Here is a 12,272-nt window from a genome sequence, read left to right on the forward strand (position 1 = left end):
GCGTGAAGTTCTGAATTATGACGAATTTATTACACTACCTAGTGAAGAAGTAGAAACAGACGCATACTAATACAGGAGCATAAATGTACACGGTTTGTGTATTAATGTGTGTTCACCATTCTCGCTACTTCCCCAGATGGTATGGTAAATTTATCGTAATTCAGAGTTCCAAGATTATTATCCAAAACCTTACTCTATGATGGTAAGCAAATCTGATATGGAATAACGTTTCGTTATTCGTAGATCCAACGTGTGACATTTACTGCTCTGATGTTGTAAATTCATTTCCAGAAGTACAATTATATTATAAACTATGAATTATCGCGATGGTAATGTACGCGGTTTAGGGAATATTCTTGTCAAATTCTTATCGCTTACGTAGAGATATGTTTCTAAATTTGAAATGTTTTTACAATATTTCTGACATTCTGAGATGCAATCTACGAGCATCATGTAAACGGAAACATTTAAAGCGATCGTTAAATTTGAAACATCTGACAAAATCTAGGTTAGAAAACGTGCATTATTTGCACTGCGAAGAGTTGCCCAGCCTGATTCTTGACACTTGATAACGTTTATCGTTGTATAGTCAGAAGGAACAGTCTGCTGGTATCTGCTATTTCTATCATTAATTGAACTGTGATGAAGAAAGAAAACTCTTTTTTTTGTGTTGCAAGAACAATCTCTTAGATGACATTAAGTTACTTTTTAACGACCAAGTGCCATTAAATGAAACGACCAAGTGCCATTAACCGTTTTTATACGAGTACCGATATTCGGTGAAAAAGAGCAATTTTATCGTGTTACAAATAATAAGAGCTTTAATTAAATAAAAGTAATATCAAAGTGATTCGAGCTTGATGTTCTGCTGTACTGACAGTCATGACACGTCTAAGAGGCCGAGCCTCTTTAATGGCCATCATAATGATCAGTTTCACTTTGTTGATTGTTAGTTATTTTATTCTGAGTAAAGAGGTCGAGGACATCTCAGCTAATAAGCTCAATCCAAGATTGAAAATCGAAGAAGTATATTCACTGAACGATCTTACGCAGAATCCTCGTAGTTTTGCCAGAAAACAGGAGATAGAGGCTCGCATGATGGGAAAGTTAAAAAGTAACGGAGGAAAATTATTTCCTGATTTCAATTACGATAAATCATATGCAGAAACTGTCCCCTTATTCAAAGGTCATAAAATCGTGCACCTAGATTTAAAGGGTGCTCCCTTCAAAGCAAGTTATTATAAGTACCTGTTACATTTGCTCAAGAAATTAGGTGCAACCGGTATACTCATTGAATACGAAGATATGTTTCCCTTCGAAGGGAAGATTCAAAATATCAGTGCTCATAATTGTTATACTAAGAGGGATATCGTAAATATTCAAGAGATAGCTAACGAAAACAAGCTCATTGTCATACCATTGGTGCAAACTTTTGGTCACATGGAATTTGTACTTAAGCTGGACGAATATAAAGATTATCGAGAAGTACTTCGTTACCCTCAAGCTTTGTGCCCTACCTATAACAAAACTCTTCTGTTAATTTACGAAATGGTAGATCAAGTTGTGGCTGCGCATCCTAACGCAAAACATTTACACATAGGAGCAGACGAAGTATATCAAATAGGAGAATGTTCTAGGTGTTTAGATGCAATGATTAAAGGACAATTAGGTAAAAAGCAATTATTCTTGGATCATGTTTCAAAAGTAGCGAGATACATCAAAGATAGATATCCAGAGCTCACGATTCTCATGTGGGACGACGAATTTAGAGAAATTTCTCCAGAGGAAATAATAGACAGAGAACTACATTTAATGGTAGAACCGGTCGTTTGGAAATACACCACCGATCCCGGAGTGTCGTTAACGGATCAATTGTGGGACAGTTATGCAGCTGTTTGGAAAGATATCTGGGTAGCTACGGCTTTCAAGGGTGCCACAGCACCGGATAGGTATTACACGGATATCGCTTATCATATGGAAAATCATCAACGTTGGTTAGAAATTATCAATAGGTACTCTTCCCAAATTACATTCAAGGGTGCCATCTTAACAGGATGGCAGAGATATGATCATTTTAGCGTACTTTGCGAACTTTTACCCTCTGCTATACCATCGCTCGCTGTGAATTTAGCCATTCTACAAGCTCCAGATTTAAACGGATTTCCAGGAGATGCGTCTCCTTCTGTATTGCAAGCGTTACAATGCGAGGGAAAAATTGCATTAAGTATTCCAGAACCACAGTATGGTTGGACCAAATGTAATTACCATGGCGTAGCGATCTATGCTGCTCTTTTGCGACTCGTTTCTTTGACTCAAGAGGTTACCAAAATGGAACAGGACAATACGTTCAAGGGATGGTTGAAACCGTATAACTTAAAGTATTCATTTTCGAGTCCTAGTCATGTAGAGCGCGCGGTAGTGGAACTGGACAGATATAAAATGGAATTAATGTATATCGAGAAAGATATGCGATCAGCTATGGAAGAAATATACGACAACTATACGATCCAAGAATGGCTGGAAACTTATATTGCTCCTTTGAACGAGAAATTCACTCAATTGTGGGAAGCTAAAGAAAAAATTTTAGAAAAAATGGTATGGCCAAGGAGACCGTTAAAAAAGCTTGAATTATAGTGAGATCAATTCTGACATTGAAAAACGAATAGATACCGCAATACATAATAAGAGACTGAAGACCATATTAGGATTAAAAGCAAAAGATGATGTGCCGAGGTATTCGGTATTCTTTTTTTCTAAAAGGACGAGTAATAATCGAAGGTTTATAATAACTTATCAGAACTATAATTTTGCACCTTGCATACCACCTACCATAGAATTGTATATTTCTATACCTCGATTCAAACGTGTGCTCTAAATCGATCGATTCCACCGTCCGTAAATTAGTTTCGTTCATTCTTCTACAAACAATGAAATTCGAGCTTTTGTAAACCGAACAACAAATTTTACAATCAGCACTTCCGGAATGCGAATATGAATTCGAAGGTTGTATATATCGATACAAAATCTCTTCATTCTACGAAGTGTTGATCGTGATACTGATTTTATAGTTGATTACCTGTAGTGTTGATAGTGCCGTTTAAAAAATTACTTGCATATTATTTTACGGATGTCTAATTCCTCAATTCCCAGAAAAAAAGATGCCAACTAATTTAATCGTTATTTATTAACACTTTTACCTTTTGATGCTTCCAAGTTGCATTTTACATATACATTATGCAGTTGATTGTTTGGAATATACGCACACGCTACAGTCTTACTTATTTTTTTCTTATTAATTGACATGTTTTTTTATTTAACGTGTTTTAATTTGACGTGTTTCATTTCTCGTATACGTAACGTTTGCATGAATAGTGCCATTAATAAATATAACGTATCAGGGAGAAAGTTCTCGAATAGTTTTTAATAATATAAATTTCAATAGATCTTTTGAATGATTTTCGTTCGATATTATCGTGATTCTATCACAAACTGACACAATATTCTGTTAATTGAAATTGAAAAACTTTTCCATGATCGTTTGTAAAATTACCGAAGTCTGATATATCGAGATCGCAGATGTAGGTCAATCTACGATGTGTATGTACATTACTCATGTATACTATTATTATTGTAAAAGTATTTTTAATATTGTTATGTCAAACTATATTAACATTAATTACCATAAGTAGTAAGATTTTATCGATAAATAAATCTGTTTTTAAATCTATTGAGAAGACACCAGTGGTTTATTGCATTGGCCCCTCGGAATACAAGCGAACCATCAGGTAACGGTAGGAAAACGTACGAAAAATATTCGTTTAACATCTTATCTACAAATCTTCCATCTTTCACGCTTGTAATTTCTATTGTCCGATACGTGTTATCTCTGTGCGTGAAAACAATCGAATTTCGTATAATTTTTTCTTACTGCAATTCGCACACCGTTGATTTCGACGAGGATAAGTGAGGATAGAAGGGGAGTTGGTTTTGTCTCTTATTCGGAATTCTTTTCACAACTTTGTGAATCGCGGCCATGTCGACTGTGTCGCCTATCTCCGCGGTAATTATGGGTTTGTGGTAGTCTTGATCGGTTTTCGTTAATCGAACTCCCAAAATTTGCGCCGCCAAATTTACTATGCACAACGATACCTGAAATTAAAGCAATTTCTCGGGATTAACGGTAAAACCCAGAAGATGGAATTAATGTTAGAGAGCGGCAAGAAAACGTATAATTTGAGAATTTTACCGCCTCGCCGGTCCTCGCTGACACATCGTGAGAAGGAAATCCGTTCTCCGCGGCGAATTTGTGACTTCGATCCTTCTTCACCGTTCTCTGATGTTCCATGTCGCATTTATTACCAACCACAGCCATCAGAGGTGTTTCTTCGTACTTGTTGTTCACTTCTCTGATTTTATCCAACCATTCCTCCAGGACGTCGAAACTGAAACTGTTCGTGATGTCGTAGACGAAAAGAATAATCTGAAAAAAAGCATTCTCGTAACAGAGCGATTAGATGTAGATGAAACATTCTGAAAATCTTAGTCCTTTCTTGTATTCTTACGTGAGCACCAAAGACATATTTATCCAGCATGTTTCCGTGAAGCGCAAGGCCACCGACGTCCCATAGATGTAGATTAACGTTCTTGTAATAACCGATGCTGATGTTCTTCAAAAAGAAGTCGATTCCAGACGTTTGCGTGTACTGTCTGGTGAATTCGTTGCTGCAAAATTTCTGGGCGATGCTCGTCTAAACAGGGATCCTTGAATTTCAGTTATCGAGAATTGCTGCTTTACCATTCTTTCAATTAAAATATCATTCATATCCAAGTTTTCGTTCGATTCTTTGCCACCCATCGGAAGAAGTTTGTGTTTTTACCCGAATTGTACGACGAAAATCTTGCGTCGATCGGAATTTGCATGGTACATCCGTTTCCTACTTAACAATGCGAGTACGTCGTAGTTGCTTGAAACGATTTATGAAGTTTCTGCGTTATTAATTATAAGAGCGAAAGAGGGAGAGACATGAACTCGATCGATGAAAGTAATTGCTTTAAATATTATAGAAATGTGAAAAAGTTCAAAGGCGTCATAATAAGTGAAGAGATAAGTTTAATATCTATCAGATAACGCTTGCCAGTACCTGTGAAAGCATATTGTAAACCGTGACACCGACCATTTCACACGAAAGAAATGAATCGATACTTTGCCCTTGTTCTTTCACGTTCAGCCACCCCTAACACGAAACAAACATTGAACATTCTACCAATAATGTTTACGTTCGTATAGCATAAATCTATAACTGGCTCGATGTGTGCACACAAGGATTTAAATCGGCACGTTGACCGCCTGAAAGTCGTGTCACATACGACGATCTTTTTCTCTTGAATCGAAATAATAATAAAGAATCGAACATCCTTTAAAAAATCACGATCAGAAATCGATACTTTCCTCGGCGTAAACGTAAGAAGATAATCAAGTAAAACGGGAAGTAAACGATTACGAATAACCATTAACGACGCACTATCGTACGCATTTCGTGATCTTCGAAACTCACTTTTCCCGATCCGGAGTCACCGACGAGGACGATCTTGAGCCTCTTCGCGATCAAGTCTTCCTCGACGTCGCACATTGAGGAAGATCAAGGTAGCAGAACAGGGGAGGAAGAAGTTCGTCGGCGAACACTTCGAAAGTCATGCGAAAAATTGTAGCGGCCACGACGGTTCTTCGTCGACTATAACGCAACATATAAACGAAGGGTCTGGCATGTGGCTTGCGAATGAAATCGAGCGAATCGACCGACCGGCCGTGGCCAGTGCGACGTCGTCGTCGTCTACACGGCTGCATGAATAAATTACCGAATAATCGATAGTGCTGCGAACGCCGTCGTGCGTAGCTGTCCTGTCGATATCGCTCTTTGAAAAAGTATCGGGAAAACAATTATCTTTATATTCTTCCGTAATCAATTTTTCTACAAGTACAACAATGATCTTGAAATTGTTAAAATTCGAATTAGGTACACATTCGGAAAACTCCATTTTGATCAAATATATTTCCACTGCTTACAGGTCTTCTGCGATTAGTCGTGTATGGACATGTTCAAAAATGGTATATAAAAATATACACATATATATTTAATGTGTCGCGTAAAGTTTCTCGTCGTAATCCTAGGAATAAATATATTCGAGTCGAAGGTGGATGTCTTGTTTGGTCGTAATTGTCACATTTCCATTATCTGGAATAAATATGCATCATGGATAACGTGCTTCGCTCGAACCTTTTCAAGTTTTATTTTTCAACGTTAACGCGTTACCTCGTTGTTATATTTATCTGCCTCGGTGATTGGTCGATGATATGGAAAACCCTATGCATGTGTTCTTCGTAGTGTATATACAAGTAGTAGTTAGAAAAAAATATTCATTAATTGAAGATCAAATCCTTGTAATTGGCTAGCAAGTAGTAGTTGGACACTCTGCAGCACGTCGACGTTCGGACGACAGTCGTTCTGTCGGCTCGTTCGAAATTCGCTTTAACGATTTCGTAGTACCTTCCATCGCTGGAACATATCGAACTGACGATGGTACGCGACAGTTATCCCTTCGGTTCGAACATCGAATCGTGAACTTACCTCAAACTCAGGCATCGTAATTTGATGCACTTGACGCGGAGTATGTCTATAGCTTTTTGACTCTTGTCCGAGAATCGTAAATTCTCCGGATCCCAACGTAACTCCAGTCGCTCCAAGTTTGGACAGTTATTCGCGATCCCGTCCATCAGCTGATCCACGTGAATGTTTACGCCTAGTCTCTCTTGTGTTCCCATCACGAGAATCCTGGAAATATTTGTTCGAAATTGTTTCTTTTTTTCTTTTATAAAACACGAATAACGTCGATCGACAAATGCCTTACTTGGCATTGGTTAATATCGGCAATATACTCTGCCAAAGTTGATCGGTGATATGTGGCATGCCGGACAGAGCGAGTCCCCACAACTGATGGCCGTATCTCGATAGAAATTTGTGTAGACCGTCGTCGGTTAAGTTATCGGAACTGTCCAAGTCTAAAGCGATCAAGTTTCGGGGATTGCCGAGTTCGGCCCAGGCTTTCATCACGCTGTCGTTGAAACCGTTCAGCTGACCAGCGCTCAGGAAACGAAGTCCTGGAATCCTAGACAGCATATCGATCAGACACTCCGTGGACAAGTCCGTTGCGGTAACGTCCAGCTCCTGAATGCTCGACTTTTCCCACTCCACTTGCATCACGTACTCGCTTTGGAGATCTGCAACAAGTTTCGCGATACGTCTTCGATGATTCGTATAAAAGAAAGTCGAGTTATGTCGCGGTAAGCGTAAGTACTTGTTCCTTGCATAAGGAGACATTTCAGTCTTCTGCTTCTTTGGAAGAGGGTCTTCATCGTCGAGCCGGTGACCTTGGAGCAGAAATTCACGGCCAAACACTCGAGCTGGATGCAGTTCGAGGAGAACGCGTCGATGTGCGAGTCGTCTACGAAGTTGATCCCGTACAGATTGATCACCCTTAAATTAGGAGTGGCCGATTTTAGTTTGTGAACGTTTATAACTTCGTAGATCTCTTCCTCTTCCTCCTCCACCTTTTCGTACGTCCCTGCGCGATAATCACGTCTAATCAATAGCATATTTCGCTGGTCTATCCCTCTATCGATAGATGGTTAAATATAGGATGCAAGAATTTAACTAGATATTTAAGTAGTTGCGAACCTATGAGATGAAGGATCTCTAAACCGTTGATGAAGTTGTAAATTTTTCTCATGAAACCCTCCATGAAAATCACCTCCGATAGACAGATGCACATGTACTTCAACTTGGTGGGAAAGGCCTGCATTTCCGAGAAATCGTGCAGCTGCATGGCGGTGGAGAAGTCGAGAAGCATGTGGGTGAGATTCGGACACTTGTTCGCCAGTTCGTGAAGAACGGTGTGGGTGATTAATTCGATCGGCAACTCGATGTACCTCAGCGACGCGCCGAACCGTGTACTGTTACACACACACACAGACACACGCAACCGATCTATCCGTTATTATTTCTTCGTTTCTTTTACAGAAATGGTATAGGCTTTAAAATGCGCGAAAATTATCTCCATTTTTTTACGTTATCCTAAACGTTCGTCGGTGTTTACAAATTATTTTGGCAAGTAGGACGCCTCGGAGACGTATTTCGGGAACGAGCGTCAACTGCCAAAATTCTTTGCATTTTTCTCGCCCGTGAAAGTGTTCGTCTACCTGATCAAGTGCAGCAGATTGTCCAAGGAGCTGACGTGTAACCCGCTAATCTCCGGGCGCAGAGATACGTGTTTCCATAGGCGCGTGTCGTAAGCGATCTGCCGCCACCTTTTGCAAACACGTGCCACCCTGCATATTTCACGGTGGGAGAGGTAGCTGAAGGCGTTCAGAATCACCTTGTCCGGAAGCTTCTCTATAGTCTGGAAAAGTGAAAAAGCACCGGTCGTTCAAACGTTCGCGCCGGAAACGTCGAGAATCCTATGGACTCGACCGAAGCCTCGACGTTCTCGCGATCTTTCCAAACTCCTCGAATACGTCTCGATCACTTACTGTTCCTGCGAAACGACTCTTAATCACACCACCTTCGGAAACGAACATCTGGGACGTCTCCACAGCGATCTGACCCCAGACATCGACACCCCCGAGATCCATCTTGTTGGTTTATCGAAACGAATTCGAAACGCGACGATTTTTTTTTTCTTTTTTTTTTACACGGATAGTGCCGAAGGGCGCACTTGGATGGGTTTAGGCTCGATCGAATTCTATTTACGACGAGATTTCAAGATCTCGGAAATCGATTTATCGGATGAACTCGCGTTTCGACGTGGCGTGGGCAACTCGAACGTTGCACCATGGAGAAAGTATTCCGATTCCCGCCGATAGGAAATGGAGAATATTTACGTGTTCGCGATGGATGGAGACGGTTTGCGAAAATCGCGGCACACGGTGGAATTCGAAGAACCAGAAGTTCTAAGTCTTCGCAGCATGTCCAATCGGATCGCGCTTGCGCGTCGTCCTAAATATAAGACTTGGAAGGTCCGTCTCGGCTTTAATTTTAAACTCGACACACGCAGCCAAGGTTCGTTTCCTCGTGTTTCTCGTGAAACGTCAAACTCGGGACGAGCTTCTGTTGAACTTACGGATTTTTCGAGCGTTTCTTTCGAACACCGTTGACGCTTACACAGTTTATTCGAACTTCCACGTGCTAACATTGACAGAAAGATGTATGAAAAAGTTTCTTCAAATAATTGTAAGATTTGTCTGTGAACGTTCAATGTATGGAAACGTGTACGTTTATGGTACATAAAAAAACGACAGAGTTACTAAGGGGGAACTGCCCACCCACTCTTGTTACTTTCTCGATGGATCGTAAACTTTTGAAAAATCTGCCAAGACGTCCTGGTTGATCGATGACTTGGAACTTGTCCGACACGAGACCGACAATGAAACAAATTCATGCACGTGGTAATGAAAGGCGATATGTCACAGTGTAATAAAAAGTCTCTCTTCGAGGCAACAAACCTTCGATTTTTCTTTGAAATATGGTTCAAACATTTCTAAAATACCGTGTAGAATATTTGTCGATCGATCGACGATAAAGTTGCTACGAGATACAAAGGGTTCGAGTGTTTCGATCGATTAACGAAACAAACAGTAGAAGCAGCATCCGTCTGGTGTTTAATCACTTTGCATACTTAGTATTCAAGCAACATGCACACTGTGTAATATTTGCCCCTACAGCATTGGTTTCTATTAGGAAAAATCACGTGTTACATATTTTGACAGCATACATCGTCGCAGAGATCAATAACACGCGCGCTTAAAAGGCTTCCTGAAGTGGCAATCGGATTGCGTATTACGATCGAACATTTGTATTGGTCGCGATTACACAATACAGAAGTAAATGTTGTTATCGCAATTAAAAAATCTATTTCGGAGTTAACGAACGACCGCCCTTAACGAAGTTCGACTATTCGCTGTCTTAGTTCGATAAACCATTTACCGCAGTCGATACAATTCTGTATCGATGAACATGAATACCGAGATCCTCCCTGGAAATAGCGCTCGTGGCATGCTCCACGTTCAATTGATGCCAGGTGCTCATCATCGTGTACGGTTTATCCGGAAGCTCGCAGTCGATCCAAACACAGTACACTGCACGCTAACGAAATAACGTCGCGATGTATAAAAATCACAATGTTCGATGTCCTGTTTCCATTTTGAACTTTTCGCGCTTTAGTGAATCACGAGGGCGTGGGTTAGAACCGAGTCCAACTTGTCAGAACATTGCTGGTTGACTGAACCTTACCAGGATACACTTCGAACCGAGTCTAGCTTAATTAGTTATAAATACGGACGAGCAGTCAGTCAGTTAGGCAAGCAGACGAGATAAGAATAGGCGACGCGATCTAAAAAAGAAGTCTACTTTCGGGACATGGGTATTTCGTGTTACTTTCTTTCGTTCCCTTTAGAATTCTAGAATTGCTGTTTAAGGAGGGAATAGAAATAATTTTTGTCCGAGTCCTTTACCGTGTTCGGTCGTCTTATCGTCTCGCCGTTGTCATCTTCGAAATTATTGCGCTGTTGAAGAGCCACCTCCACGTTTAGGACGTTCCAATTGGACATTCTTCGCACATCCATGACGGAAATACAACGATCGATCAAGAAGAGATTCGAGCATTAGAATGTTAAAAGTTAAAGGAAATCTTTGCTTTATGTAAACTAGGAAACATTGTACATCCGTTGATGAACCGCACTCTACATGTCGCACTATTTCTTCTATTCAAACGAATGAATAATTCTAAATACACTTTCGCGATGACACCGATACAGTTCAGTCACAGAATAGCTCTCAAACAAGAAGAATGCAATCGTGCGACAAGATTTCACGGAAATGCACGATTGAGAACCGTGCACGATCTATAGCGTAAGGCGAAGATCGAGATTGCGTACGCTCTTCGTTTTCGTTTTCCTTACGAGAATGATTCAATTTTTCTAGCGAAAAGATCTTTCTTGGCGTATATTTTTTTCGCGAGCTCTTTTCTATCCGGTACTGTCCGCCGGTTTATTCGAAGCGTATGCAATCCTCGATGTTGCCGAAAATCGACCTACTCGGTCATCGTGATGTTCTTGTGCTAAGCAACCTGTGTTCTGGTTCGGAGGTAAAAAATGTAACTGAAATAATCTTAACTTTCTGTCGTTTCCTAAAATAGATTCGCTGGAGTGCTCCGCTACGCAAGGATGCACAGCCAACAGAGGGCCGTCATGTTACGTTGCGGGACTTTTCGAAAATTCTATCGCAAAAAAAACTACGAAAGTTATAAAAATCTTGGTTAATTGCCGTACCATTTGATACTCGTAATACATAGCAGTTTTGTTCAGCGCTCAACAGCGTGGACTAAACATCTGGATGAATTAATTTGAAGAGAAAGTATTTTCGCGGAAATATAAGTTTAATCAATGCAAATACCTAAATACGTACAATATGACTCCGAATGGACTATTGGGATTATGCGAAATAAGTTTTAGATCGAGAACAATTTTTTTGTGATTTTTATTTTCTACGTTAAGCAGTAAAAACATTGAACGTATGACAAGTGCCGCGTACGCCTGACAGTTGTTGAATATCCTTTTGATTGCAGGCCAAATAGGTACCATTTGGCTCAGCGCCATTAGCAATTTGATTAATTAAGGCCACACATAATGCTGATACAGCGGCGGCGCCTTACAGAATCTTGTACAACGTAAATATATTGTATACACGTTGTTTACGACTACAGGACCAATTTGTTAAACTTTTTTTTTCGTCGAGGCAATCTTAAAGCAACGTATTCGGGACTTGTATATATTTATAAAATGGAAATCTATAATATTTAGTACAGAATTTTTATTTTAGTAAATTCATGAAAATTATTACAAAAAGTATGTATACGATCGATACAGATGTGTATACATTTAAGAATTTACATTAAAGATGGCGCTGTGAGTTCACCTTACCAACCGGTGATGTCCAAACCTAAAATTTCAAGTTCTCAAACATGTTTCTATCGGTAAAAAAGTTTTTCTGTTTAATTCATATTTTAACGCCGATTTTTTGAATATGTGTAAAGTAATATAATATACGTCCAAGTCAGAGCCTTTATTGGCCGTTTATAACGACTGTTACTACCTATGTTCGCTATTATATGTTACATTGGATTGAAAACTCAGTTTCCATTCGATCTAGTCTTCATACATT

At 39.8% G+C, this 12,272-nt stretch overlaps 3 protein-coding genes across 7 annotated transcripts; 1 reads left to right on the forward strand and 2 right to left on the reverse strand.

Annotated features, from left to right (window-relative positions):
• Positions 1-229: 229 nt before the first annotated feature.
• LOC128884276 (hexosaminidase D-like) lies at positions 230-3,736 on the forward strand. Its single transcript, XM_054137556.1, has one exon. It carries the CDS (start codon positions 883-885, stop codon positions 2,632-2,634), a length of 1,752 nt encoding a protein of 583 aa, XP_053993531.1. The 5' UTR covers positions 230-882; the 3' UTR covers positions 2,635-3,736.
• Positions 3,737-3,876: 140 nt separating this feature from the next.
• On the reverse strand, positions 3,877-5,934 carry LOC128884327 (ras-related protein Rab-28-like). Of its 2 annotated transcripts, none has more exons than XM_054137646.1 (4): positions 5,556-5,934; positions 4,563-4,748; positions 4,247-4,480; positions 3,877-4,149 (listed from the first exon to the last, which is right to left on the reverse strand). In XM_054137646.1, the coding sequence occupies exons 1-4, from the start codon at positions 5,628-5,630 to the stop codon at positions 3,925-3,927; spliced, it is 720 nt and encodes a 239-aa protein (XP_053993621.1). In that variant the 5' UTR covers positions 5,631-5,934; the 3' UTR covers positions 3,877-3,924. The 2 variants fall into 2 exon arrangements, with proteins under 2 accessions (XP_053993621.1, XP_053993628.1); XM_054137653.1 differs by lacking the exon at positions 5,556-5,934 and adding an exon at positions 5,142-5,549.
• Positions 5,935-6,031: 97 nt separating this feature from the next.
• On the reverse strand, positions 6,032-11,105 carry LOC128884283 (F-box/LRR-repeat protein 7). 4 transcript variants are annotated; one of them, XM_054137568.1, is made up of 8 exons: positions 10,565-11,105; positions 8,255-8,454; positions 7,734-8,008; positions 7,354-7,620; positions 6,907-7,276; positions 6,627-6,830; positions 6,312-6,569; positions 6,032-6,233 (listed from the first exon to the last, which is right to left on the reverse strand). In XM_054137568.1, exons 1-7 carry the CDS (start codon positions 10,673-10,675, stop codon positions 6,419-6,421), a joined length of 1,578 nt encoding a protein of 525 aa, XP_053993543.1. In that variant the 5' UTR covers positions 10,676-11,105; the 3' UTR covers positions 6,032-6,233; positions 6,312-6,418. The 4 variants fall into 4 exon arrangements, with proteins under 4 accessions (XP_053993543.1, XP_053993559.1, XP_053993549.1 ...); XM_054137584.1 differs by having other exon boundaries at positions 6,312-6,554; positions 10,565-11,091; XM_054137574.1 differs by lacking the exon at positions 10,565-11,105 and adding an exon at positions 8,585-9,389.
• Between the last annotated feature and the right edge of the window lie 1,167 nt (positions 11,106-12,272).

Source organism: Hylaeus volcanicus, chromosome 1, assembly GCF_026283585.1.
Source record: "Hylaeus volcanicus isolate JK05 chromosome 1, UHH_iyHylVolc1.0_haploid, whole genome shotgun sequence".
NCBI lineage: Eukaryota > Metazoa > Arthropoda > Insecta > Hymenoptera > Colletidae > Hylaeus > Hylaeus volcanicus.